At 44.1% G+C, this 26,177-nt stretch overlaps 4 protein-coding genes across 5 annotated transcripts; 3 read left to right on the top strand and 1 right to left on the bottom strand.

Moving 5' to 3' along the window:
* The first annotated feature begins 1,969 nt into the window (after positions 1 to 1,969).
* Positions 1,970 to 9,012, top strand: myo1ha (myosin IHa). The gene is made up of 31 exons (XM_076019546.1): positions 1,970 to 2,122; positions 2,213 to 2,328; positions 2,432 to 2,630; positions 2,720 to 2,800; positions 3,074 to 3,253; positions 3,332 to 3,430; positions 3,499 to 3,612; positions 3,688 to 3,759; positions 3,856 to 3,975; positions 4,055 to 4,122; positions 4,212 to 4,317; positions 4,402 to 4,482; positions 4,564 to 4,655; positions 4,854 to 4,948; positions 5,035 to 5,081; positions 5,277 to 5,357; positions 5,746 to 5,851; positions 5,992 to 6,109; positions 6,355 to 6,468; positions 6,553 to 6,629; positions 6,697 to 6,765; positions 6,853 to 6,937; positions 7,013 to 7,175; positions 7,269 to 7,352; positions 7,434 to 7,527; positions 7,600 to 7,655; positions 7,751 to 7,886; positions 7,980 to 8,050; positions 8,513 to 8,610; positions 8,717 to 8,816; positions 8,899 to 9,012. The coding sequence occupies exons 1-31, from the start codon at positions 1,970 to 1,972 to the stop codon at positions 8,923 to 8,925; spliced, it is 3,102 nt and encodes a 1,033-aa protein (XP_075875661.1). The 3' UTR covers positions 8,926 to 9,012.
* A 260-nt stretch (positions 9,013 to 9,272) lies between these two features.
* Positions 9,273 to 12,890, bottom strand: kctd10 (potassium channel tetramerization domain containing 10). The gene is made up of 7 exons (XM_076019545.1): positions 12,733 to 12,890; positions 11,893 to 12,106; positions 11,643 to 11,812; positions 11,248 to 11,334; positions 11,109 to 11,161; positions 10,806 to 11,001; positions 9,273 to 10,715 (listed from the first exon to the last, which is right to left on the bottom strand). The coding sequence occupies exons 1-7, from the start codon at positions 12,733 to 12,735 to the stop codon at positions 10,497 to 10,499; spliced, it is 942 nt and encodes a 313-aa protein (XP_075875660.1). The 5' UTR covers positions 12,736 to 12,890; the 3' UTR covers positions 9,273 to 10,496.
* Positions 12,891 to 13,098: 208 nt separating this feature from the next.
* Positions 13,099 to 22,174, top strand: ube3b (ubiquitin protein ligase E3B). The gene is made up of 27 exons (XM_076019544.1): positions 13,099 to 13,631; positions 13,810 to 13,978; positions 14,144 to 14,261; positions 14,395 to 14,454; positions 14,542 to 14,646; positions 15,030 to 15,126; positions 15,235 to 15,320; positions 15,410 to 15,492; positions 15,666 to 15,771; positions 15,882 to 16,002; positions 16,104 to 16,281; positions 16,634 to 16,800; positions 16,914 to 17,081; positions 17,186 to 17,357; positions 17,443 to 17,561; positions 17,683 to 17,797; positions 17,886 to 17,985; positions 18,070 to 18,189; positions 18,277 to 18,453; positions 18,547 to 18,657; positions 18,748 to 18,885; positions 18,982 to 19,047; positions 19,134 to 19,192; positions 19,289 to 19,471; positions 19,735 to 19,846; positions 19,946 to 20,038; positions 20,152 to 22,174. The coding sequence occupies exons 2-27, from the start codon at positions 13,818 to 13,820 to the stop codon at positions 20,341 to 20,343; spliced, it is 3,207 nt and encodes a 1,068-aa protein (XP_075875659.1). The 5' UTR covers positions 13,099 to 13,631; positions 13,810 to 13,817; the 3' UTR covers positions 20,344 to 22,174.
* A 623-nt stretch (positions 22,175 to 22,797) lies between these two features.
* On the top strand, positions 22,798 to 26,171 carry aldh3b4 (aldehyde dehydrogenase 3 family, member B4). Of its 2 annotated transcripts, none has more exons than XM_076019543.1 (10): positions 22,798 to 22,981; positions 23,405 to 23,600; positions 23,779 to 23,889; positions 24,156 to 24,276; positions 24,370 to 24,455; positions 24,664 to 24,745; positions 24,819 to 25,208; positions 25,298 to 25,464; positions 25,558 to 25,657; positions 25,739 to 26,171. In XM_076019543.1, the coding sequence occupies exons 1-10, from the start codon at positions 22,929 to 22,931 to the stop codon at positions 25,936 to 25,938; spliced, it is 1,506 nt and encodes a 501-aa protein (XP_075875658.1). In that variant the 5' UTR covers positions 22,798 to 22,928; the 3' UTR covers positions 25,939 to 26,171. The 2 variants fall into 2 exon arrangements, with proteins under 2 accessions (XP_075875658.1, XP_075875657.1); XM_076019542.1 differs by lacking the exon at positions 22,798 to 22,981 and adding an exon at positions 23,010 to 23,322.
* Positions 26,172 to 26,177: the final 6 nt, after the last annotated feature.

The raw sequence follows: 26,177 nt of genomic DNA, 5'->3' as shown, positions 1-26,177 counted from the left end.
ACAAAAGCGCTCTGGGTTTTGTCAGCCCGCTGAATGAGAAGCCCTAAAACATTAGCATTATTATCAGCTCTGAATTCATTAATCCCCTCCTTGACAGGAGCTTATCTGTTCGTGTTATTACTTGTAATACTGTATGGCAGATCCCTAAGTCACGCTGTCCTGGCACATTGTCCGCTTTCGCTGCCCCGAGAGAAGTTTGTTCCCATGAAGAAAGCGGGTGTCACAGATACCCCACACCAGCAGCACCGCCATCACATCGCAAGATTGATTCTGACGTCCCAAAAAGGGTTCCTTCAATGATATTGTTCACCTGTCTCATTGGCTTAAAGTGGGTGGCTGGGAGGGGCCGGTATGGGAAGGGGGTCGGGTGAGGGTTATTGGTGGGGGGACACAGGCTGAGGGGTATTGTTGAGCGGAAAGGCTGAGAGCATTGGGGGTGCGCGGCTGCTGACAGGTGGGAAAAAAAAATAAAACAAAACAAAACCAAAAAAAAAAAAAGAAAAAAAGAAACTACTCTCATCTGACCAGCCTCCTCTCCTGCCGTGGGGCCCTGTGTGAGCGGAGTAATGAAGTCCAAATTACAGCACAGGATTGCTAAGAACAAGCCTCCATTGTTCGCCCTCGGGGCCGCGCTAAATGAGTGTCACAGCGAGCAGCGGGGCACAGACCGTTACTGCACTATTTAGTCTGTCCCGTTGTCTCAAGACGGCCCCGTTTCAGAGGTTCTCAGATCAGACAAATACTGCCCCCCCCGCCCCAGCCCCTCCGACTCCCCCGCAACCATTCGCCCTCAGCCTTCCTCTGTACGGCCAACCCCTCCCCAAACTCCTCACCCCCCAAAATAGGCCAAATCTCCTCCATTGTGTTTCGACTGCCTAGTGTGAAATTCACTGTGACGTTAAATGTTTTCTAATGAATAATTACTCAATGGATATGCAGGGGGAATTTGTGTAATGGATTGTAGACTGCATTTTAAAGACGGCTTTTTTGTCTCTGCTCCCTGGTATTTACAGGACAAAAAAACACCTCGGCCTTTCTCAGAAGAGACCGGGCCCATAGGCAGGGGAGGCAGGGAGGAGGAGGAGGAGGGGGAGGAGGGGGAGGAGGGGGAGGCGGAGGGCTTTGTGTCAATTAGATCCAATGGATTATCTTTTTTTTTTTTTAATGTTTTTACAGGGAGAGTTGAGAATCAAAGGACTTCTGCTTCCAAAAGAGACAGAAAGCGAGAGAGAGAGAGAGAGAGAGAGAGAGAGGGAGGGAGGGAGAGAGAGAGCGAAAGAGAGAGAGAGAGAGAGAGAGGGAGAGAAAGAGAGAGAGAGAGAGAGAGAGAGAGAGAGAGAGAGAGAGAAAGGGGAAAAAATACAAAACCAACAAAAGCTGTGAAAACCTTTGGTCCAAGTGTTGGTGCTGAGAATGCAAAACAGATTGGTGGAATTTTTCCCACTATGCATCTTAAATGTGCCGCCACTGTTTTGGACTCCCCCCCACCCCGCCGGCCGTTCTTTGCACAGCGTGCTGTGTTTGGTCGGTGCATTAGCTCCAGTGAACGGAGGGCTCCGTGCCAAGGTCCCTGCGTGCTGTGTTGCCATCATTAGCTTCTGTCTGTTCTACGGCACAATCACACGGCTTCGCTTCAAAGACGCGGAGGACCTCTGCACCTCCTTTTTCAGTGGAATCAACAGGGACCATGTTTGTGCTTTTTCTGGCGCCTCGTTCCATCTCCTGCCACCGCTTGCTCGATGCTCATTTGTCTTGCTGTAGCCGCAGAGCAGAAAATCGTTTGGTTGGCATGGAAAGAAAGTGTGTAACAAATGACGTTCCAAAGTTTCAGACTAATCACGTGCGTTTGTTACGGGCGGTCTTAATAAAGCTTTAGCCACGTTAGAAAATCAGACAAAACTGAATTCATAAATGGGCAAGAGTTATGAAGCTAAATGCAAAGAATTTCCACTTTTAAATTGTGTGTTTGATGCAAATGGTTGCACAGGGTCAGCTGGACATGGAGGGCGCCCTGACTGCCCGGGACCGTGTTGGAATCCAGGACTTTGTTCTTTTGGATGAAACCACAGAATTGGCCTTCCTAAACAACCTGAAGAAACGCTTCAGCAAAGATCTCATCTATGTGAGTCTGGAGGGGGAGAAAAACACAGCTCGATTTCTGCTGCTGTATGTTAAAAGCAGTTCAAAGATCCATTTTACCTTTTTATTTTAGACTTACATCGGCACTCTGCTAGTGTCTGTCAACCCCTACAAAGAGCTGGACATCTACAATAAGAAACAGATGGACCTATATATGGGTGTGAACTTCTTTGAGCTTCCGCCACACATGTGAGTGCATGTAGATGCTTTAAAACTCCTTAAAAAAGCTCTTAACAAAAATGAAAAAGCAACAAACACTGAGTTCATCTATGAAATCTTACCATCCCTGCAGCTACGCCTTGGCAGACAATGCCTACCAAACCATGCTGACAGAGTTCAACAACCATTTCATCCTCATCTCTGGTGAGAGTGGAGCAGGGAAGACTGAGGCCTCCAAGAAGATTTTGCAGTATTACGCCGTCAGCTGTCCGAGCACGGCTCTGCTCAACACTGTCCGGGACAAAATGCTCATGTCCAACCCCGTCCTCGAGGTCGGATGGGTATCTATACCATCATACAGAAATTTGTAAAAAGGTTTGTCACACGTGTGGGGCGCAAACCTATTTCTGCTTTTCTGCAGGCTTTCGGCAATGCCAAAACACTGAAAAATGACAACTCAAGTCGATTTGGGAAGTACATGGACATTCAGTTTGACGGACAGGTAAAAAAAGGGACAAATTCCCCAAGGCACTTTGAAGTGGTACCCTAGCATACAGTGTTTGTTATCGCACAGCGATGACTTGGCTTATTCATGAGGTTTGGTCTAATGGCTGGTTTATTAAAACTATTGCCCATTCAAAAAACAAAAAACAAACAAAAAACATTTGTAGTAATTAGCTTAAATCCTGATTGTTGTAATCATTAGCTGGACCATAGGTTGCATTTCTTTCTCTAAGTTGTCCAGCTGCTGTGATGAGGTTCACGATGCCTTTAGGGGGATGCCGTCGGTGGCCATATCCTGAACTACCTGCTGGAGAAGTCCAGGGTCGGACATCAGAATCACGGAGAGAGAAACTTCCACATCTTCTATCAGCTAGTGGAGGGAGGAGAGGAAGAGCTGCTCCGCCAGCTGGGCTTGGAGAGAGATGCCAAGCACTACAACTATCTAAACCAAGTGTGTACCATATTCACATGCGCACCATAGAAGACAATTCTGCAAAAAACAGTTGCTATGTTTGCTTCCCCACAACAGGGCCAGTGTGCCAGTGTGTCCTCCATAAATGACAGAAACGACTGGAAAACAGTGAAAAATGCTCTGCAAATCATCAACATCGACGACATTGACACAAACGTACGTTGCGAAAAGTCACTGGTGGACGGTGTTTTGCATCTTCCCACTCTTGACCCCATTCTTTGCAGCACTTGTTTGGGATCGTCGCGAGCGTCCTCCACTTGGGGAACGTGCAGTTTGGCTCCGACAGTAAAGACCGCGCGGTCCTGGATGACAAGACACAGTTGAACTGGGTCTCCGACGTAAGACCAGAAGAGAAAAGTCTGTGTCCGTCTTTAAAAGGTTTTATGTGCAGTGCGTATTCCCTTTCCATACAGCTGCTTGGAGTGGATGCCTACGGCCTTCAGGAGGGACTGATGTGCAGAAAGATTGAAGCCCATAATGATGAGGTGCATTTAGTTAACCATTTCACACTTGACAGCAGGTTATATAAACTTACCATTCCCCCAAGTTTGTGAACTGTCTGTCTTTGCCTTGGTGGGCAGGTTCTCAGCCCCTTCACGGTTGATCATGCCATCTACGCCAGAGACGCACTGGCCAAAGCCATCTATGGGCAGACTTTCACCTGGCTGGTCAACAAGATCAATGAGTCCATGGAGAATAAGGTGGCGTGAGGGAAAGGGAAGCGTGCAGGTTTGACAGGATGTTGAGGATTTGCATCTATTTACGTTACATTTTTATCAGGACCCTTCAAAGAAGACTGTCATTGGGCTTTTGGACATATATGGTTTTGAGGTTTTCTATGTGAACAGGTAGGAAGATTTTTATTTTCTCGTTTTTGTTTTACACATTATATTGAATAAAATTAACTCACGACAGAGGTAAATGTGCTCCCTCTCAGCTTCGAACAGTTCTGTATAAACTACTGCAATGAAAAGCTGCAGCAACTTTTCATCCAGCTCACACTGAAGGCTGAGCAGGAAGAGTATGAAGCTGAGGGAATAGAGGTAACTGCATGAGCGTGAGACAAATTGTAATAAATGAGTAATTACGCTTGAAGGCAAGTTAATGCTTTGAGAACTTTGCCCCAGTGGGAGCCAGTTCAGTTCTTCAACAACAAGATCATCTGTGACCTGGTTGAGGAGAAACACAGAGGGATTATATCCATACTGGTGTGTATGTGCTAGAGTCTGGAGTCTGTGCATCGGTACTGGGACAAAATACACCCGATGCTGAAGTCCGATCATGTGCAGGATGAAGAGTGTCTGAGGCCGGGAGATGCCACAGATCTCACCTTCCTGGAGAGACTGGAGGAGAAGATGGGAAACCACCCTCACTTTGTCACGTGAGTTCAAACATAGTGAGCCGACTTGCAAGAAGAAACCGTGAGCACTAATTCCACCTCGAGTGTGAGGGTTTTTTTTTGTTGTTGCATAGTCTAAGTCACAATTATTAAGTCTTTTTAAAGAGACAAAATAATAATCAATCTGACCACTTGCACCTGAGCTAATTGAGCAGTTGTCTCTCTCCTCTTTGGCTGCAGGCACAAGCTGGCTGATAAAATGACACGTAAGACGCTGGAGAGAGGAGACTTCCGCCTCTTGCATTATGCCGGGGAGGTCACCTACTGTGTTGTGGGTAAAGGACACCTCGTTACTCAAACATCATTTGTTTGGAAAGCCATTTTCACCTGACTTACAGCTCTCTGCTTGATGGAATTCCAGGCTTCCTGGATAAAAACAATGACCTACTATACAGAAACATAAAAGAGGTACATTTTCAACTATGATGATTACAGCATATTGGGCAGTGATAAGGGTATACTGAATTACTGATTTAACAAAATCATATCAATTTTCTCATGCTAGTCAAGCCTACTCTGATTTTTGCCCATGTTGAAAAATTCTACTCTGAATGAAAAGCTCTTTATTTGGCAAGCTTATTGTGTTTTCTCACCTTCTTCTAGTTGTTTTGCCAGTCTAAAAACGCCATAGTCAGGGAGTGCTTTTCGAATATGGATCGAGACAGCAGGCGGAGACCAGAAACAGTAAGGACATGAACAAATACAGCTGATATTCATTCGTGTGAACTGAAAGCAGGCTCTATATTCAGCATTAATAGACAAACCAAAAATGTATTTATTATTTTTGCACAATGTGAGCTTGCACAGACGATCATTAAGCAACATGCACATCAAGACCTGAAAATGGGAATTTAGCCGAGAAACGAGGAAAACAAATCAACAATTTATTAAAGTTGTCGGTCTTCTTACAGAGGAGTTTCTTTGTAAAGGAACAACATCAGCCCATGATGAGGCTGTGACATAATGTGTTCTTTTCCCTCCTGCAAGTGGCACTCTGACTGTGTCACTGCAAAGCCACGTGCACCTGACAGACAAACTGTTGGGGATTATGACCCTCATCATGTGTCTGTAGGTGGCGGCCCAGTTCAAGAGCAGCCTGCTGAAGCTGACAGAGATCCTCACGGCAAAAGAGGCCTGGTACATCCGCTGCCTGAAATCCAACGAGTCCAAGCATTCAGGTACTGCGTTGGATAGGAGTGTACAGCTAAGCTGTGCCGTAGAAAACACACACACACACACACACACACACACACACACACACACACACAAAAAAAAAAATATGCAAAGAGATGTTTGAGCTTGATCTTTTTCACACTAGGACAGTTTGACGAAGCACTGATCAAGCACCAGGTGAAATACCTGGGCCTGATGGAGCATCTCAGAGTCAGACGGGCCGGCTTTGCGTACAGGCGCAAATTTGAAATATTCCTAAAGAGGTATGAGACGCAGAGGGGAGTACGGAAGAGGATTAGGATTATTTTCGTCGACTTTATTAATGAAATTTGTACTTTATTCATGGAATTTCAAATTAAAACTCGAAATGAAAACTTAAATAAAAATCTTTTTCCCTTCTTGGGGCTAATCCTCTATCGTACAGACGTCAAAAACCTTAATGGAAAAAAAAAAACAGAACAAAATCCTGTCAAACACCTGCTCAGTGGTGGTGGTGCTGTTCTTCCAGATATAAAGCCTTGTGTCCAGCCACTTGGCCGCACTGGAGGGGAGAACCCTGTGATGGAGTGGAAGTGTTGGCTCAACATCTGGGCTACATGCCAAATGAGTACAGAATGGGACGGTGAGGAGAGAGATTTGCAGGAACAGCGCAGCACGCAGACCTCACAGCTACCATGAATGTGTCCTGAGTTGCCTTCTGTTGCAGCACCAAAATATTCATCCGGCATCCGAGGACGCTGTACGCCACGGAGGATGCTTTTGAGAAGTGTAAACACGAACTGGGTGAGTCCAAGACTTTTCAGTCGCGGCAGCCGTCACAGAGATATAATGTTTTGTTTGCAATGTGCAGCCACGAGGCTGCAGGCAAAATACAAAGGCTACAGGGCGAAAGGGGAGTTTAAAAAGCAAAAAGAGGCTGGTAAATAACACGACATACACACGGCTTTCACACCAGTTTGTTAGATATTGTTTATCTGAGTGAAAAAGACAATTTGCACTTCCTCAGCTACAAAAATTGAAGCTTGCTGGAGAGGAGCACAAGCCAGGAAGGAGAGGGAGAAGAGAGCCTGGGCTGTCAAAGTCATCAAGAAGTGAGAAAGGAGAAGAGACTAGTCGTCCGCTCCTGTCACGTTGCTCACTAACTAACCCCTGTGTCTCAATTCCAGATTCATTAAAGGCTACATGGAGCGAGGCCAAGCCCAAACCACAGACAACTCCGAGTACCTGGCCTTTGTCAGGCAAAGTTACCTCATCAGACTCAAAGGGCATCTGCCAAAGACCGTTTTGGACAAAACAAGCTGGCTGTCTCCGCCGGCTGTGCTAGCAGAGGTGCAACGCAGACCTGACAACCAGCAAAACCTAAAACCTTACACCTGTGTCGCATTCTCACTCTGCATGCCATCTTTCTTCTTCTCCCTGGAGACGTCAGAGATGCTGCGCAAGCTTCACTACCGGCTCATGGTGAGGAAGTACGTCAGAGGCATCACACCCCAGAGAAAAACACAGGTAAGTGTTACGAGCAAATTGTGCACTCAGAATAGTCATTATCGCTCTGTTTTAAAATAAGCATTTTGTATGTGTGTTTAGTTTCAGCTCAAGTTCGTTGCCAGCTCCATCTTCAAGGGCAAGAAGGAGAGCTACCCACAGAGTGTCGCTCAGCCTTTCATGGACACCAGAATCAGTGAGTATTAAAAAGAAGTGGCTTTGAGAAAAGTCCAAGTTTTAAAGAAAGCAAATTATGTTGTGTCTTTAGGTGAACAGGAAATAAACACAAGGGTGCTCCAGATCATTCGTAATGAGCACATCAAGGTAATACAGCTTTGAACTCAGTAGACAAAACAGAAGAAACAGCGTTCGATCAAACGCAACACAATCTGAGAGATCCGTGCGATCTGTTTCTTCAGTACAGCGTGCCGGTTATCAAATACAACAGGAATGGATTTAAACCGAGACCACGGCAGCTCATCCTCACCCAGGTGGCTGCCTATGTGATAGAAGAAGCCAAGATCAAACAGAGAGTCCTGTACACCGTCCTTAAAGGTCAGAACAACATCACGTGTTTCTGCTTCCACACAGAATGATTTTTTCCCCCCCCGGTGGGACTGCAGTCGCCTTTTGATTTACTCCTTGCAGGTATTTCTGTCAGTAACTTGACTGACCGCATCATTGTGTTCCACATAATGTGTGAGGACCCCAAAGAGAAGGTATGTGGATGCAGATCAGTGCATGTGCATATTCTACATTTGGGTTGTTTAGAAAGGCCACACTGAAGATGCATGAAGATGAATGAATTCATGTTGTGAAAATAAAATTATAATTTAGTGTCATTATGACCATTACGATTTTACGCTAACGAAGCACGTTTCAAACTAAAAGATAATTTCCCTATGGGGACCAAAGAGTGACCAGATGCGTTCTAATTTCCAGTTAACGTACTAATTTAACGTTACACGACACTCTGCTACCACAAACAAATTGAAGGCAAATATATGATTTAGAAAATAGATAAATAAAATTCTGAATATTGCTGAGAACTTGCTTCTTTTTGAATGACAATTTATAATATCCACTCGTCTTCAAACTTTTCTTTTCTTGTATTGAAATTACATTGTTCTTATGATATGGAATTGTGTGTGTGTGTGTGTGTGTGTGTGTGTGTGTTTCAGGGGGACCTAGTGATGCAATGTGATTATTTGTTTGAGTTTCTGACCAAACTCAGTGTGACTGCTAACAAGCAGAACGCAATCAAAGTTGTCCAGGGCAGGTAGGTCTGTGTTTACAAGAGGATTAAGGAGGTTGTTTGGTTGGTTGGTTGTTCTTTAATCTAAAAAAAAAAAAGAGGTTGCGTTTTTGTATCCAATGATTTCCAGCATAAAGATTGAGATCCAGGCAGGGAGAGAGAGCGCAGTTGATTTCAGCACCGGACCGGAACCGATGGTGTACAAGGCCAAGAACGGACACCTTATGGTGGTGAGATGGCCACTGCTGTTCAACACTTCCTGCTCCGCTCGGAGTCAGTCTGCTCACTACATGCGACTGGTTGCTATTATAGGTTTCCCCTCGAGCCAGGACACGCTAACATGTGTGGGGTAAAGAGGACACACAAGAAGCCCCTGCATATTTCATCAGGAGACCCCCGAGGAGAGATCACTGTGTCCACAAGAAACATAAGCAGTGCAAAGTCTGCGTGGACTTTTCCAGGTTTTCATCATTGCATGCAACTTAAGAAAAGATATATTCTAACATTTGCACTTAAAAATTCATTCCCCCCCCATGATGTTAAACTTGCTCTTCTCATTTAACTCGAGTCAGTCTTTTGAATGTATAAAAGGCTCGGCATTAGGCTCCAGTAGGTGCAGCTCTTGTTTAAGAAGCCATATGTTTCATAGTTTTGTATCCGCTTATGCAAATTAAAAATGCAGCAAATGAGACTTTGTATAAATTTATTTGTGATAAAGTATGTATAAATATAAAACAATCTGTACAACAGACCTACAAGCACTGATTGTTGCACATAACTGAATTCAAAGCTGCTATTTTTGGACAGTACGTTCCCTAATGAATGCTGCGTTGAAGGACAGGTCTAATTTCACTCCCTGTTCAAGCTTGTAGACAGGGTTCCCTTCCTGCCAGAGAAGTCTCTGGTTGCAGCCCTTCACTTCAACCTCAGCATCCACCAGTCAATCACCCCGGAGCATTTAACGCCTCCGGTCACTGATCAAGTTCCCCTCCACTGAGAATAATGACATTCAGTGGCATGATTTCAAACAAGAAAACACATTATAACTCATAAATATGGAAAAAAAAACACTACTGTGAAATGTTGCATCTAGATATGGTCTTTCAAAAACACTCAAATTTAAAAAGGTTTAGTAGTGATTACCTGCAGGTTATAGCACAACCTCGATTACATTTCTAAGAGTGAACAGTGCCACCATGTGGTCTAGTTGTATACAACTGCTAAATGATCCATACGTGACCATACAGTGGGAGACTTACGTTTTCTCTTTCTGTGCTGTCTACCACAAAATGGGAGTTTTCTTTGATTTGGTGTTCGGTCATAACTTTAGGGGGTTGGGGTAATAATTTCTATAATGAGGGCCTTGCCTCTTGAAAACGCTACAAACTCATCCAATCTGCTCCCAGACACATTTTAACTGCTCTCCCGACGTTCTAAAAGCCCTCTTGCAGAAAGGCAGCTTCTCTCAGTAACGAGTTGCAAAAATTATGTACATTGATCGGTTTAAGCTACACTTACTACACATTTATGAATTTGACGGATTGGTAATGTTACAATTAAATCATTTATACCAGCATTACGGTTTCTTCCTCCAAACTTTAACTGTGGTGGAAAACGTAGTGCAGAATGAAAACTTTGACAGTCTTCTGTACATAAAAGAACAAGTGACAGAAGTTATAATTAGTGAAACAAAATACTGAGATGACAGGAAGACACAGAAACACAACACAAAAACCACATCACCACTAAACATGGTTGTAGGGTACTCATTTGATCGCAGTGTTCTCCTGGAGAGAAGCTGGTGAGAGGATAATTGATACAAACAGAATCTCGTTGTAAGGCACGAGCGTGGTGCAAAGACCGTCCCGGGGCAGCGAGAGGCTGCAGGGTTGGGGGTGAGGGGATGAAGGTCACTGGTGGTGGTGAGTGCGGTCGTCGGGTCGTTTAATGTGAATTCTGCGAACTCGCTCGATTCGTTCTCGCTCCTCATCCTCGTCTAGATGATGAGATCGACCCGCTGCGCCCCCGGTAGCCTCCAGCAGGGCGTTGTCTGGACCTCGGCCATCGTGGGATTCATACAGTAGGATGTTGAGAGTCTCCTCATAAATTCGGGCTTCTGGGAACTCCACCTAGCAAAAGAAGGAGAGCGTCACGCATCAGGTGTCTGTCACCTCCTTCGAAAGTAGCAAGTAGAACATCATGTAATATGATCTATATACCTTTGTCTGCTTCTTTTCTGTGGCATAAACAATAGATGTACAGCACACTTCAGCAATCTTACGGCCTTGGCCATAGAAGGACCAACAACAGATCTCATCGCCGATCACATCTTTGATGAAGAGCACCCGGCCGTTAAACCGCAAGGACAGCTTGTCAAAGAGCTCAATGTTTTTCAACATGTTGTCGTCAGAATTGCTGTGTGGAATGGGAGAATAATTAGAACAACTTCTTCCCTCCACAGGTAGCAAAAAAAAAAAAAAAGAAAAAAAGATCCAGCCTGATGTCAGTTGAAAAGAACTCACCTGGTGTATGAATATTTGTTGTTGCTTCTGTTATACAGGAGTTTAACAGTGGGCTTTGAGGAGGGAAAAAATATATATTTAAAAGGCATAATTTCAAATTAGTATTTCAACCTATTTTGAAAAAGAAAATGTAAATTACCTTATTTGAAGTTGCTATAAGCTTCTGCTCTTCCTTAGATGATGTCATCAAAGGCACTTTACAAAGAGGTTCATAGGTTTCTTTATTCTAGGACAGAAATATGGAAAAAAGTATAAACTGAAAAGGCACTATTCGCATATCATAAAAATAAAATTGGGAGGAAGGCCACCTCGTGGAAAAGGATAGCAGATAAAATAAATAAATAAATAAATAAAGGCAATTAAAGTTATCAATAAAGGCCACTTTAGTTATTTCTGCCAAGAAAATCGATGACCAATAGCAAAAAATTAAATCTCAACTTTGACTGGATCGAATTTTAGAAAAAAAAAAACAACCAAACTTTCGTGATGACTTTTTGGTTGAAGATACTCAAGGACACTTGGAGGGGTTGGTACCTGCAAGGCAGCTGTACATTCATCAGCGAGGCCCTGGACAAGGTAGTACTTGGCCTCAGCGAGAAGCTCCTCTGTTTCCCGTCGACTGTCAGGCAGCGGCACTGCTCCGTCTCTCAGGTAGTTAAGGATTGTTCCAAAGTGTTTCCCACAGCGATCAATCAAAATCCAACCTGCAATGATGGGGAAGCAAAAGGGAAGCAAAAGGGCAGTACAGGGAAGTCATGAGCCCATGCACTTCACCAAAACTTACCTTCACTGTCTGTGAGGACTTCCATCCTGCCACTGAACATTGCTTTAAGCATTGTGTCCTGTTTAGTCAGTGTTTGCATGGTGGTGTAGTAGAGTGCCCCACCGACATTTAGCTTCACATATTTAGAGCTGGGGCTGGAGCCCTTGAAGGATGTAGTTCGGGTTGTAGCTGCCGGCACTGCCGAGCTCACCACGCTCTCTCCTGACATCTCTTCCTAAGAGAAGAGCAAATAAAGCCAAAGTTGATTTTTCTGAAACTATGCTGTGAAAATAAACGAGTGTCCGAATTACGATTAGAATTAAGACTCATGCGCGGAGAAGACACATTCAAAAGCATACTTTTTGGTTAACACAGTTCTTTAGGTCCAAGGCCATTGTTCATAACAGAACCAAAAACTGTAACTCACAAAATTTTAGCCAAATCAAACGCTTGTCACTCTTATTGAGTCTTTCTAAAACTAATACATGTTTCAGTGAGGGTTGGGACTAAGAGGAGAGCACATTCACGCAAAACGCAGATCAAAGCTTTTTGACACAGCTGGTACAAAAGCGTGAATAATAGGCCGAATTTCGATACATTTAATTTCCGCAAACTTTTCCTTTGTACAATATAACAACGAACGGCATCACACAAAGAATTCACTAGCCGAAGTAGGGGGTTACGTCAAAACTGTTTCACGGCTAACATTAAGTTAGCATTCACTAAAGTATCCATACAATACAAAATGTATCTAACGGACATCTTAACTAATTTGATGTAAAACACAGAAGAAGTTCATCTACGTAATTGTAATGTCGTATTATCCCATAGTATCTTCTAATTCGTGAAACGAACATTTACCATAGAATCCACAGCAGTCTTGAGATGGTAGCTCGCTAACGTCAGTCAGCTAACACCCATTTCCTTCCGGTACAACACTGCGCATTTATAAATATGACGTCAATATGTTCCGCTTGAAAGCTCTTTACAAAAAATTCTTTCCTATTGTAACGTGTATTTGAGTGGTCAAGATGCCTTTGATGAAAAATAGTGTGGCAGCAAATCATTCAATTGCATGCCACTTAAAGTTAGACTTTTTCGGATTCTATTTTTTTTTTTTTTTTTTAAGACATATAAATACATTAGCCTTAGCTCGCCAATATCCGTCCGCTGAAGGAGTTACAGCAATAAAAGCCCCCACACCACGGAGCAATGTTTCCCGTTACCCAACCAACACTAAAAAGCAAGTCTTATTCACTCCTATTAAAAAAGTTGATATTTTCAAAACGCAAATTGTATAAATTGGAGCGTCTCAGACTTTCTGTTTTCTGTCAAAAGCAATATTGTAACGTTTTAGAGAAATAACACTAGCCGGAATCTTTTAATGCGACACAAGCGGATTAATGGCTGCAGGCAACCTACGGTTCTCCCTCTCATTGTTTACATTCCGTAAAGGGGTATTTTCTTTACTTTTGCGGTTGTCATTGACACTGAGGCAAAGCTAATTCAATGACGATGGAAAATATAGAGAAATTAATACGAAAATGATCACCCTGAGGAAGTAGCAAGAAGACCAAACGAGAACTAGCACTGAGTGCTAACTGTTCCTGCTCCATCGTCGCCTTGCCGTTGATCCACAGATGGCCATTTAGTTTTCGTCTTTGCCTTGGCTCTCACGGAAAACAACATTATGATGAAATCCAGTGCCATGCGTTCTTGAAGGTCAGGCAACACTTGTGGATACTGCCAGGACCTCTTTGGTGAGTTCGTTGTGTTTTCCTCTAAGTGTGGTGATTGCAGTACGGAAGATGCCTAATAAAAAAGACGTGCGCAGAAGCCAGTGTTATGATATCAATTTGTGGTGTTTTTTTTTTAAAACTGTTGTTTTAGTTGAAGTTGTCCATAAAAACTGTAGGGTTTTTAATGTTTGTGTTTCAGGCTGCACAATGTTTACTGTACCTCAAAGTTCCAAGTCCGAGTTCCTGGACAAAGCCAGGCAGGCCAGGGAGGAAAGGAAAGGACATAAGGACAAGGAGAAAGCTGCAACGCACATTCAAGCCCTGGTCAGAAGCTTTCTCTGTCGCCGCAGACTCAAGAAACAAATAAGGTAAGTCTACAGTTGCTAGTAAGGTTGGCATATTAATAATTCATAATATTTGGATAATAAAAGTGCAATATTTCAGATTAAGTATTGTTTATTTAAATTGTAATAGAATGAGCAACGGTTGAGCCTTGTTGCAATGTGTTACTGTATTTTTGTGTGTTTTTCCAGGAAAGAGGTTGATGACTACTTTCAAACATCTGAAACAGGATCATCTAAAAGAAATGCACTTTCAATTTTCAAAATCGCCAGGAAGTTGCTATTTGTATATGATCAAGGGGATAAATTGGTGCGTATACACATGCAAAGAGTCAGGTTACTGAAATGTTAATGTTATACATGCTTATTTTGGTGCTTTTTTGGTTGCTTCACTTTGGTCTATATTTGGTTGAACTTTTGCCACAATTTTGTCCACCACACAGAGGTTTGAGAAGCTTTGTCGAGCCATTCTTGCCAGCATGGAGGTTGAAAATGAACCTAAAGTGAGTTTTTTTTTTTTTTTTTCCAATTGCCACACATTCCTTACTTCTTTTGGTCTAATTGACCCTGCTCATTTTTTCCCCCCTGAGGTTTGGTATGTTTCCTTGGCTCTCTCCAAAGACCTCACCATTTCCTGGCTCAAACAGATAAAAGATGTGCTGTGGACCTGCTGTCAGAGACTCAAAAGTTTAAAAGTCAGTATTTACTTTACTCTTTATGTTTATATTTCACATTTCAAAGAAGTAATTTTTATTTCTATTTTATTTTCAAGATCAGTGTATTAAAAAAAGTTCCATGTTTCCATACACATGCATGTAATGTATATGTAATACATGTATTTTTTTGTCAATACATGTTTATTTATTTATTCACTTATATAAGCCTGTATGGATGGATGACAAACAAATCTATAATCTGCAAGCATGATATTTATTTGCATAAAGTATCGTTTATAAAACGTTTGGAAATTATATACATTGTATCACCTATCTGTTCCAGAAGATTTTATGTTTTTGCAATATGAATGAGAGTCATTTTAATAATACTTGATTGTCAACATTTGTTATGTAATTTGCAGCCTGATATACTTCAAGACAATAAACAAGTAACATTGTACCTCACCATGCTGGTGACCTTCACTGACACTTCTACTTGGCGCATTGTCAGAGGGAAAGGTAAGTACTTTTTTTTTTTTATATATATAAATAATGAAGTTATATTTTCTAATAGCTCATTAAGCTTTTCATATGACACAACACATGATCTGCTCTCGTTGATTTTAGGTGAAGCTCTGAAGCCAGCCTTGACCAGGTTTTGTGAAAACATAATGGGGCATCTCAATCAGAAGGGATTCTATTCTGTGCTACAGGTTCAGTTTGACAATGCATCATTTTGTCGGCTTTATAAAGAGATTCTGTTCAAGGCTTAAGGTCTTTATTCTCACTTCTCTTCTTACAGATCCTGCTAACAAACGGCTTGGCTCGCTCTAAACCATCTCTTTCCAAAGGCACTTTGACTGGTATCTTCACTTTGTCATTAAGGTGAGTGTGGAGCTGGTTAATAGTTTGATATTAGTGTATTAGATGTAAATACACTATTTGGTAAATTGTTTTCTGTTTTGCTTTGTTTTCTTAGTTTTTTTTTTTTTTGCAGACTGCCCCTCTCACTAAATTGGTTTGATTCAAATATATTATTTCTTCTGCTATTTCCTCAGGCCAGTTGTTGCAGCTCACTTCTCTGATAACCTCCTAAGATCGTTCCTTATTCACGTCATGTCGGTTCCAGCCGTTGTATTCCATCTCAGTACCCTCACTCCAGAGGTAAAAACTATTTCCATTAATAACAAGCTGCCTTACATAGGCACTGCATACAGTAAGTGGAACTATAAAGTAAATTGAAATAAATGGAAATATCTGCTTCATCTTGACAGTGTATGACGTCCATTCAGTCACATGACCTGCTGCGGAAGTTCATTTTGTTTCTCAGCCGGGAAGAACAGTGCTCGGACATTTGTGTTTGTCTTGAGGGGAGCCACTCGCTCTGCTTACTTGGTATGGATAAATATTGTTATGTAACATTTACTGATAGAATTATAAGAGAGGAAAAATTGTGTTGTCTTTGTAGTTTTGACTGTGTATTTCTTGTCTGATAGCAAACCTGATCCACTTGGGCTACCTTAACGAGAAAGTCCTTGAAGAGGAGGCCAACCACTTTGTAAAAGACCTGACTGACATGCTCTCCTACTGTCAGAGATATGTCTCCCAAAAGAAGTCCAACCTAACCCACTGGCACCCAGTGTTGGGCTGGTTTTCCCAAACAGTGGACTACGGGTCTGTAAAATATCTTCGCTTGAACAATTTTACTAAGTCAAAAATGTTTTATATATTTTATAATTTACATAGAAAGCCTTTCTTGGTACACAGGTCAATTAAAGTCATTGCATGAAAAAGTAAAGCTGTAGGTTTATTATGTGGTTCACAAATTGAATTAGCTCAGAAGACAATAAAACAATGACAGTGCAATAATAATATTACTTTTACTCAGGACTGCAATTGTGTTCCCCAGTATAGCCTCAGTTTTTTCACATTGTCTACCCTTGTCTACGCATCATTGTACAGCTATTGACAGATTCGAATAACTGGTCTTTCCACCCTCTGTCTCCTCCGTTCCTGTTCTCTGCAGCCTGAATGAGTCGATGCCACTGGTCACTAAGCAGCTTCAGTACCTGTGGGGTGTTTCCGTCATCCGAACACTCTTCAGTGACGTCCTCTCCAAAAAGCTGGAAAGTCAGGAGCCAACTCCTTCCCCACCGCAACCCAGCACATCACAGAACAACCTGCCAGTTAAAAGTAAGACATAAACTAAAACATCTTGGAATAATCTAAGAAAAAAAAAAAAAAAAGGGAGTTGTTTAATGATCTCGCTTTCCCCCGATGTGTGTTTGTGTGCGTTTTGACCTCAGACCTCTTCAAGCGCGCTTTTCAGAAGTCGGCTTCTGTGCGGAACATCCTCAAACCGGTAGGAGGGAAGCGGGTGGACTCGACCGAGGTTCAGAAAGTGTGCAGCATCAGTGTGCTCTACCAGACGGCTCTGTCTACGCTCACGCAAATACGACTCCAGATACTCACAGGTCAGTCTGACAGTCGATCCGCTTTTCTGATCTTTTTCATCCAAAAGAGCTCATCGGGACTCAAAGCCGCTCTCGTTGTCTCTCTGCGCTGTCTCTTCTTGTAGGTCTGACACACCTCGATGACCTTCTGCCCAAACTGTGGGCCTTCATCTGTGAGCTGGGTCCTCAGGGAGGCCTCAAGCTCTTCATGGAGTGTCTGAACAACGACAACGAAGAGTCCAAGCAGCTCCTGGCGATGCTCATGCTCTTCTGCGACTGCTCACGGCACCTCATCACGTGCGTTCAGTGACTCTTAGCTGCTGAGCTGCTTACTACGACATTTAGCAGCATTGTTTCATGACACCCCATTGATTCTTTTTAGAATCCTCGACGACATCGAAGTCTATGAGGAGCAGACGTCCTTCAAGATAGAGGAACTCATAACCATCTCCTCATTCCTGAACACGTTTGTCTACAAGATGATATGGGACGGCATCTTAGGTAAGTCTGTGGTCTGGCTGAAATGATTCTTCCCTCCGAGCTATTTTATAATGGCATCCACTAGAAATCCATTAGAAACGAGACACTTATTAATACGATGACGGTTGTTTTTTTTTTCTAGAAAACGCTAAGGGAGAAAAGCTGGAGCTGTTCCACAGTGTTCACGGCTGGTTGATGGTGCTCTATGAACGAGACTGCAGACGGCGATTCACCCCTGACGAACACTGGCTGCGCAAGTAAATACAAGCACAGAAGCAGCTGTCGAATCCCCTGTTTTGTGTCACCTTCTGCTTTATGAATACATATAAAACCCCTCACCTTCAGGGACCTGAAGCCCAGTTTGTTGTTCCAAGAGCTGGAGAAAGGGAAGAAAAGAGCCCAGCTGTTACTGCAGTACATTCCACACGTCATTCCACACAAAAACGTGAGTAAAAACTGTCCCTCTATTCAGCAAGTGCCCAAGAGTTTTAGCATTTTGGCCGCACAGTCACAGTCCTTCTGATCTTAGAGGGTGCTGCTGTTCAGGAACATCGTCACCAAGGAAAAAGAAAGTCTGGGCTTGATCGAGACCAGCTCTGCTTCACCGCACGTCACCCACATCACCATCCGCCGCTCACGAATGTTGGAGGTACAGAGTCAGCGGTGCAGATGTATCATTTGTCCTGCTGTTGCAGCCAGTTGTTCCCCCACTAACACCGCCTCTTTCTCAAATAAGGATGGGTATGATCAGCTGCGGCGGTTACCTGCAAACTCCATAAAAGGGGTCATCCGTGTGAAGTTTGTCAACGATCTGGGAGTAGACGAGGCCGGCATCGACCAGGATGGCGTGTTTAAAGAGTTTCTGGAGGAGATCATTAAAAAGGTGTTCAACCCTGCGCTGAACCTGTTCAAGGTGAGTGAGGCTTGAGGAGAGACGGCTGGATGAGCTTTGTCCTCTTTGTTGCCGACGCTGATTTGGCAAACACTTTTTTATGTTTTCATGCAGACCACCAGTGGGAATGAAAGGCTGTATCCTTCACCCACATCGTACATCCACGAAAACCACTTGCAGCTCTTTGAGTTTGTGGGGAAGATGCTCGGAAAAGCTGTTTACGAGGTACACCATGAAGGAAATGTGCATTGCAATTCCTGCTCTGCGCTAAGGAAATTTTCATTGGATGTGTAACTCTAACGTCTGTGTGTACAGGGCATAGTTGTGGATGTTCCTTTTGCCTCCTTCTTCCTGAGTCAAGTCCTCGGTCACCACCACAGCACTTTCTACAGCTCCATCGATGAGCTGCCCTCCCTGGACTCAGAGTTCTACAAGAACCTCACCTCCATCAAGGTCAGCTGTAAATGCATACAATCCATAATGTGTAATTTCTTCCCATTGGTGTCTCCTTGCCACGTCTTTCTTATATCTATTTTTGTGTTTGTATAGCGCTATGATGGAGATGTTGGAGATCTGGGACTGACGTTGTCCTATGATGAGGATGTCATGGGACAGGTATTAATAGAGGATGAAGATGATGATAAAACAATTGAAATATGTGAAATCCATCAGGTGAAGCCTCCTTGTTTGTGTCCTTACAGATTGTTTGTCATGAGTTGATACCTGGAGGGAAAACGATGCCCGTCACAAACGAAAACAAGTACGTACGAAAGGAAAAAAAAAGACTCAGCCCCTTTAAGGTTGTAATATATTATGACTGTGATTGCATAACTGATCACCGTTTTGTTTCCTGCAGGATCAGCTACATCCACCTGATGGCTCACTTCCGCATGCACACGCAGATCAAGGAACAAACGTCAGCTTTCATTCGGGGCTTCCGCAGCATCATTAACCCAGAGTGGCTGCACATGTTCTCCACGCCGGAGGTTCAGCGTCTTGTCTCTGGAGACAACGCAGAGATCGACCTGGATGACCTGAAGTAGGTTCTACGTCTTTTGACTCCGGTCTTCTTTTCTTGCTTGCTGCCAGTCAACAATTCGGTTCATTTGAATGTTAGAGTTCAGTCAACCACCTTCAGAGTTTCGCTTCCTTTTTCGAAACATTTTCTATGGACTCATTAGCTGGGAGATATAGTAGATAAATCTAAACCATCTAGTGTTTCATCTCGTGTTCCAGGTCATTAAGATGTTCCACAGGAAGTTTTCTCAGCGATAAAGGAGAATCTCAAACTTCTTTCCCCAGGAAACACACCGTCTACTATGGAGGTTTTCACAGCAGCCACCGTGTCATCATCTGGCTGTGGGACATCCTGTCCAGTGACTTCACCGCTGAGGAGAGGGCCATGTTCCTTAAAGTAAAACATGATCTGCCTGCTTGTGGCTGTTGTTCTTTTCTTTGCCCCCCAGAAGATCCCTTTTTAATTTCTTTTTCTCTTTTTCTTTCTTTTTTAAAGTTTGTCACTAGCTGCTCAAGGCCGCCTCTTCTGGGTTTTGCCTACCTCAAACCACCTTTCTCCATCCGCTGTGTGGAAGTCTCTGATGATCAGGTAGAAATGTCAAAAGAAAGAGAATCTGCTGCAACTCAGATTTTTTTTGGGGGGGAGGGTGTGTGTCCCTGTCCTGTGCTACGCTATGAACTGACAGCCTCTCGTCTTTCCAGGACACTGGAGACACCCTGGGCAGTGTCCTCCGAGGCTTCTTCACCATTCGCAAGAAGGAGCCCGGCGGTCGACTTCCCACTTCGTCGACGTGCTTCAACCTGCTAAAGCTGCCCAACTACAGTAAAAAGAGCATCCTGCGTGACAAGCTGCGCTACGCCATAAGCATGAACACAGGCTTCGAGCTCTCCTAACTCCACTGCATCGGGACAATCTACTCAAGAGAGTGGTGTGAACCGAGCGGGGCGTTTTGCTTACCTGGTGTGGACCCTGTCACATCAGAGTGGCGTCTCCAAAATGGGAAACGCCGGAGGGGGAGAGGAGTCCCCGAGGAGACACTGACTCCCCTTTTTTTATCTCTATAAATATATGGAAGAGCTCTGTGTGACTTTCGCCCACTCGCTGGCATCAGCGGCAATGCTGTCTCTGCAGCACAATCAAATTCCTGGCCCCCTCCTCTACACACGTTCATGTAACTTCATGGGAACACCGGGAACAAACAGTGGCTGGATCTCTGCTTCTCAGGCTCAACAGAAACACTCGCAGACGTAACACTCCAGTTCAAGGCGACCTGGAAAGCAATACAGATGCGATGCAAGCCATTAGACACGCGGCCCACTCACTCGGGTGAAGCCAAGCGATGCATTGTTAACACACTTAGGAGGTCAGACTGCGTTCACCGAGCGCGTCGAAGCCGGTGTCGGATTGGTCTTAAAATGTTTTTGCTGGACTTAATGCGTCTGTGAGGAATGGAAGACAAATCATAGTCTTGTGTTCGGTCTCCACGGAAGAGGGGAGATCCTGTGTTTATTATGTTAGGCCACATTACGGCAAAGAAATCGTTTTGACCCCCCCAACCCTCCACTGAAGAGAGAGTGCAGTAACCCAAGAGCGATATCTGACAGCAGTTTCCACGTTGTGACAAATTTATTAAGTCTGATGTATGCGGTTTTTTTTAACCCCTGTAAAATGTATTCAGCCACAAACCATGGTCCTGCTCATCCAAGAAGAAAAGCCTCTTCCCAGCTGTTGCAGTTGAAATAGTTGAAAGGAAAAGTCGGACTGGATTTGTCCCTCAACTAAAACCAAACGGCGCCTTTCTTACTCCACATCCTCGCTTACCGTTGTCACTAAATTTGTGCGAACAGCACAGTACGTGGTGTTGGTTCTCGTCACACTAATGAAAAATAATCTTTCAGACTCCACCTTTGCATAATGCCGAGTGCCTCATACTAATGTGACGTGCCCGACCATCCACTACCCCTCTAACCAATAATCGCATATATCTGGGAAAAAAGCCATAGGGAGAAGGGGGCTACGCACCAGGACTTAATTCCTCCAATTAACAGAAGAGTGCAGAAACACGGCTTTCTACCGCCCCTCCGTCATCTTCAGCAACAGGGGAAGGTCCTACAACAATCTCTGATCTCTGTGGACTTCTCAAGCCATTTTGGTAGAGAAAAAAAAGACTGAGGTTTAAAAACCACCCAACATGATGTCATGGATTAGTTCACCAACCAACTGTGACTGCTTGCTGGTTTGATGTCCACTTGGATGGGAAACGTTGCACATAACTCTGCTGCTTGCCGAACTGATCGCTCCATACAGGGTTCCCAGGCAAAGAAGAGCTTTTCTCTTATTAACCCCATAGAGAGATTTTTTTTAAAAAGTCATTAATGTGTTATTTATGCAAATTTATGTTGATTTTGTTGCAGTATAACAAGATTTACAAGATTCAACTGACATTTAACTGACATATTCTGTTCTTGAGCTATTTAACCTTACTACGGACTGGAAGGCAACACTACACATGCAAGAGGGGATGAGAGAAGCTCCCCCGGAAGCTTGTCTGTCTTTGTCTGCTGAAGTCGCGCATCTGCGTCAAAATGATGTCAACGTAAACGGCTATATGCTTTATAAAATGTACCAGTGTGGACCGATGAAGGACTTAGAACACCCACCCCCTTTATTGCAAAAAAAAAAATAATAATAATAAACTTATTCTGGGACTGTTTTTACCTACCATGTTTGTTGCACCTTTATTTCAGGTCCGTTTAACTGGCAGTAGTAGTGTTGCCAACTGTCGTTCAGAAAAATAAAGGAGGCCTCCTGCAGTGCTTGGGGCCGTTGCCATCACAGGCCAGTGGCTCACCAGTAAATCATAGCTTAAAATAGGTTTTCAAAAAAAGTATGTGGTCGACATAGTTTGAACTGCTTTGTTCCCAAAAGACATTAGAAACAAGATAAATGTTTTAATTGTACGCAGTTGTTGCGAATGGGTTGGGCAATAGCCTGCAGCTATGTAGATTATGGTTTTAAACGCAAACTCCAAAGAAACGACCGTGGGTTTGCGTCGAAAATAAATGTACGTTCAAGATCACTCAGAAATACGGGACAAACCCAGTCCCTGTGACTGTGTTAAATTCTGCAAAAACAGTATTACACAACTATGAAACCCAAACAATTCACAATTGATGGGAGTATTTTTCTTTTCTTTTCTTTTTCTTTTCTTTTTTCTTTAAAAAAAAAAACCCCGCTGATTAACCTTTGATTAATGACACGTGCTGGCGGAAGCCTGCCATGGGACGGCGCTGCTCTGGTGCCCACCCCTCTCGGTAATTTGGCGCCCATTACGCGCACGACGGATTATAATGTGATCGCGCACTGCCGGCCGTGCGTTTTGCCCGCCGTGCCCCGGCCCGCACTAGTGCTCACCCACCCACCAGTCCTAACGAGAGGTGAACGGTGTGGCCGCAGCTGATCACCCGCAGCCGCAGCGATGAGCAACCCGCCGAGTCCTTCCCCGGGCCGATGGTTCAAGACGCTGCGAAGGTACCGATCGCAAGCCGGAGGGCGCTTTTACGAACGCACACATTTTGTCAGAACCATTAGGGGTCACGTGTTTTCAAAGGGAACAGAATTTTTTTTTCTGGAGTGACTGGGTTTAAGATGATTTGGCTTAACCTTTCTCAGTTTATCGCCTGATTGGCTGCAGTTGATAGGATTTTCACTGCAGTCGGAGCCAGTGGGGCTTTGACTCTGAATAGACTCAGCTGCACTGACGCCTTGGAGAAAAGGCCAGTGGGTAGATGCCTCCTGACCGGTGTTGACATGAGTGTCAAGGCAAAGGCGTGCAATGCTTGTCAGAGGAATGGCCGCATCACGTGCAGAAGGTAGAGTGAGAGAGGGTATATTGAGGTGTGTATCTGCTCTTCTGACCCTTTGCTGGTGATGCTGTTGCTGCTGCGCTTTCAGGACCAGGCTGGGGGAGCCTTGTTTGAAGACGTACCCTCTGGAGTGCACGGACCTGTTGAAGAGGGCAAGAGTGGCCTTTCAGGCTGGACGCACCCTGGCGGAGAGCTTCAGGCTGGCTCAGCTGGAGGCCGTGGTGCAGATGCTGGAGGAACACGAGTGTGACTTTGTGGACGCTCTAAGAAGGGATCTCCACAAGGTTGGTGGTGATAATGGCAATTTATCCTGGGACTATGATAATACTGCTGCATAAGGGTGCCAATTAGGGGGTCAAGGGGTGATTCCACGGGCCTAGTGGTCTCTACTGTTATTAATACATTATGTATAGCGGGGGGCCCAAAATTGCTGCTAACTTCAAAATGTTATTTTATTACCAGCCACGCTTTGAGACCGTGGTGTCTGAGCTGATCCTGGTCAAGAATGAGGCCATGCACGCCATAAACAACCTGAAGAAGTGGATGCATCCCCAGCATGTGGAGAGAAACCTGGTGAGGCTTTTTTTTTGTCAGTCCGCCAACGTCTGTTTCTGTCCCAAACATCCTCACCACATTGTCGGAGTTGTTTTTCATTTGCGCAATCTATGTGGAGTGAACATTCCGTCTGGCTGCCACAAAGGAAAGTATTGTGCTCCCAAAGAAGATTAAAAGTTACGCTGCAATGTCATTTTGTAAGAGTGTCGGGGTTAGTCAGCCTTTGTACCAATTTGACCACAGTATTTCTGTTTTCAAATAATAATGAACTTTATTGACCTCAGTCCACGTCACTGGATGAATGTCTGGTGGTCAGCGAGCCGCTTGGGGTTGTGTTCATCGTGGGAAACTGGTGCAGTCCTGTCCAAATGTGTCTGGTTCCGCTTGTAGGAGCCATTGCAGCAGGTGCAGATATTTTTTTTTTACATTTTCAGTAGATTAGATTTGAGATAGATTAGAGTCTGGCAACTGTTGCCTTCTGATTAAATATTTGTGCAGGAAACTGTGCAATCATCTGCCCCTCTGAGAGCACCGCTCACACAGCAGAGCTTCTACACCGCCTCATTCCTTTTTACTTGGACAATGTAAGTTGGTACGTCACAAGGATGATTGATTGATGTATTTTTAAACCCCGCCCTCTCTCTGGTCTCTATAAATAGCTGCCTTTAAATGATTTTAGATATAAAAAAAACTATTTAGAAAACAATTACAAAATACCAAGGGTTGAATTTTTATTAGCTTGGTTGTGCTTAATAATTGCATAGTCTAATCTAAATTTCTTCATTTTTTAAGGAGTGTTTCCAGGTGATTCTTGCAAGCACAAATGATTTACCCGAAATTGTGGAACTTAAATTCGACCATGTGTTCTTTACAGGTAAAACAATGCAACTTTGAAATTATGTGTGACCATTCACAAAGAACCTTAGATTTTTCTGTCTAATGCTCAGGGTGTAAAGAGGAGGGAAGCAGGATCGCCGTGGCTGCAGCTCGAACGTTCACACCTGTCACTCTTGTACTGGCTGGCAAGAACCCCTGTTACGTGGACCAACACTGTGAGATTGCCACCACCGCACAGCGCATCGCCTGGGCCCGTTTTCACAATGCCGGACAGAGCTTGGTGGCTCCGGACTACATCCTGTGCCACGCAGATGTGAAAGCACGGCTGGTGCAGGCCCTGAAATGCTGCCTAATGCAGTTCTACGGTCCCGATCCCAGAGAGTCCCGTAGTTACAGCCGCATGGTCAATCTAGAGCTCTTCAATCGCACAAGGGACATACTGTGGAGATCTGGCAAAGTGGCTGTGGGCGGGCAGGTGATAGAAGCCGAGAAATACATTGGTAAGCATCACCTATGTCGTATTCTGTCAAAAACCAAAGCCAACTGCCAAATTCTCTTGCGCTCGTTATCATTTTTCTCATGTCTGAAGCTCCCACAATTTTGACTGAGGTGACAGAGTCGGATCCCATCATGCAGAAGGACATATTTGGCCCAGTTCTGCCTGTGCTCACTGTCAGCTCATTAGATGATGCAATTGCCTTTATTAACAAGCAAGAGAAACCGCTCTGTGTGTATGCGTATTCCTGCAACACCAAGGTACCCAGAAGACAAAATATAGACACAAAATAACCTAGAAAGCAGCTCTTTGGAGGAATGCGTTTCCTGATCAAGTTCTGGCCTTTCTGACAGGTCATCTCAAGACTCATGAGGGAGACCTCTAGTGGGAGCTTTTGCTCCAATGATTGTGTCCTACAGAGCCTGATGGTGGCCCTGCCATTCGGTGGCGTTGGTAAGTTGTGACCCCTCCTTCAAAAGAATAAAGGGTACGGGAGTGAAACCTGCAACATATCACCTCTTTTTTTTGTGGCAGGTGCCAGTGGAATGGGGTCATACCATGGCCGCAACAGCTTTGACACCTTCTCTCACAGGAAGTCATGTTTGATAAGAAGCACACGGTTCGAGTGTGTAACATATTTGCGCTACCCACCCTATGAGGACCGCAATCTGTCCTTGATGACATGGGCCAGCACACTGTCCCAGAAGAGCCAGGGCTGGTGCCAGATCCTGTGACCGTATGGGAGGATGAAATGGGAGCCACGGCGAAAGAAAGCCAAGTGTTCAGTCATGCCTGAGCTGTCATGATGTGCAAATGTGTTGTTGGTTTATGCAACTTAAATGGAAACAAAACCAATTGGAGTGCAGCCATAACACAGGATTAGTGGGAGGACTAATTCAGCCGCAGCACCATGACTGTATTTTAGCTGAACTGAATTTAATAATCCAATTAAAAAAAGCATTTATACAAGGAG

This window comes from Nelusetta ayraudi, unplaced genomic scaffold (assembly GCF_046127955.1).
Source record: "Nelusetta ayraudi isolate G7.1 ecotype Tasmania unplaced genomic scaffold, CSIRO-AGI_Nayr_v1 ptg000010l, whole genome shotgun sequence".
Classification (NCBI taxonomy): Eukaryota; Metazoa; Chordata; class Actinopteri; order Tetraodontiformes; family Monacanthidae; genus Nelusetta; species Nelusetta ayraudi.
The sequence above is the reverse complement of the archived record's forward strand: the minus strand, read 5'-3'. Positions and strand labels throughout refer to the sequence as shown.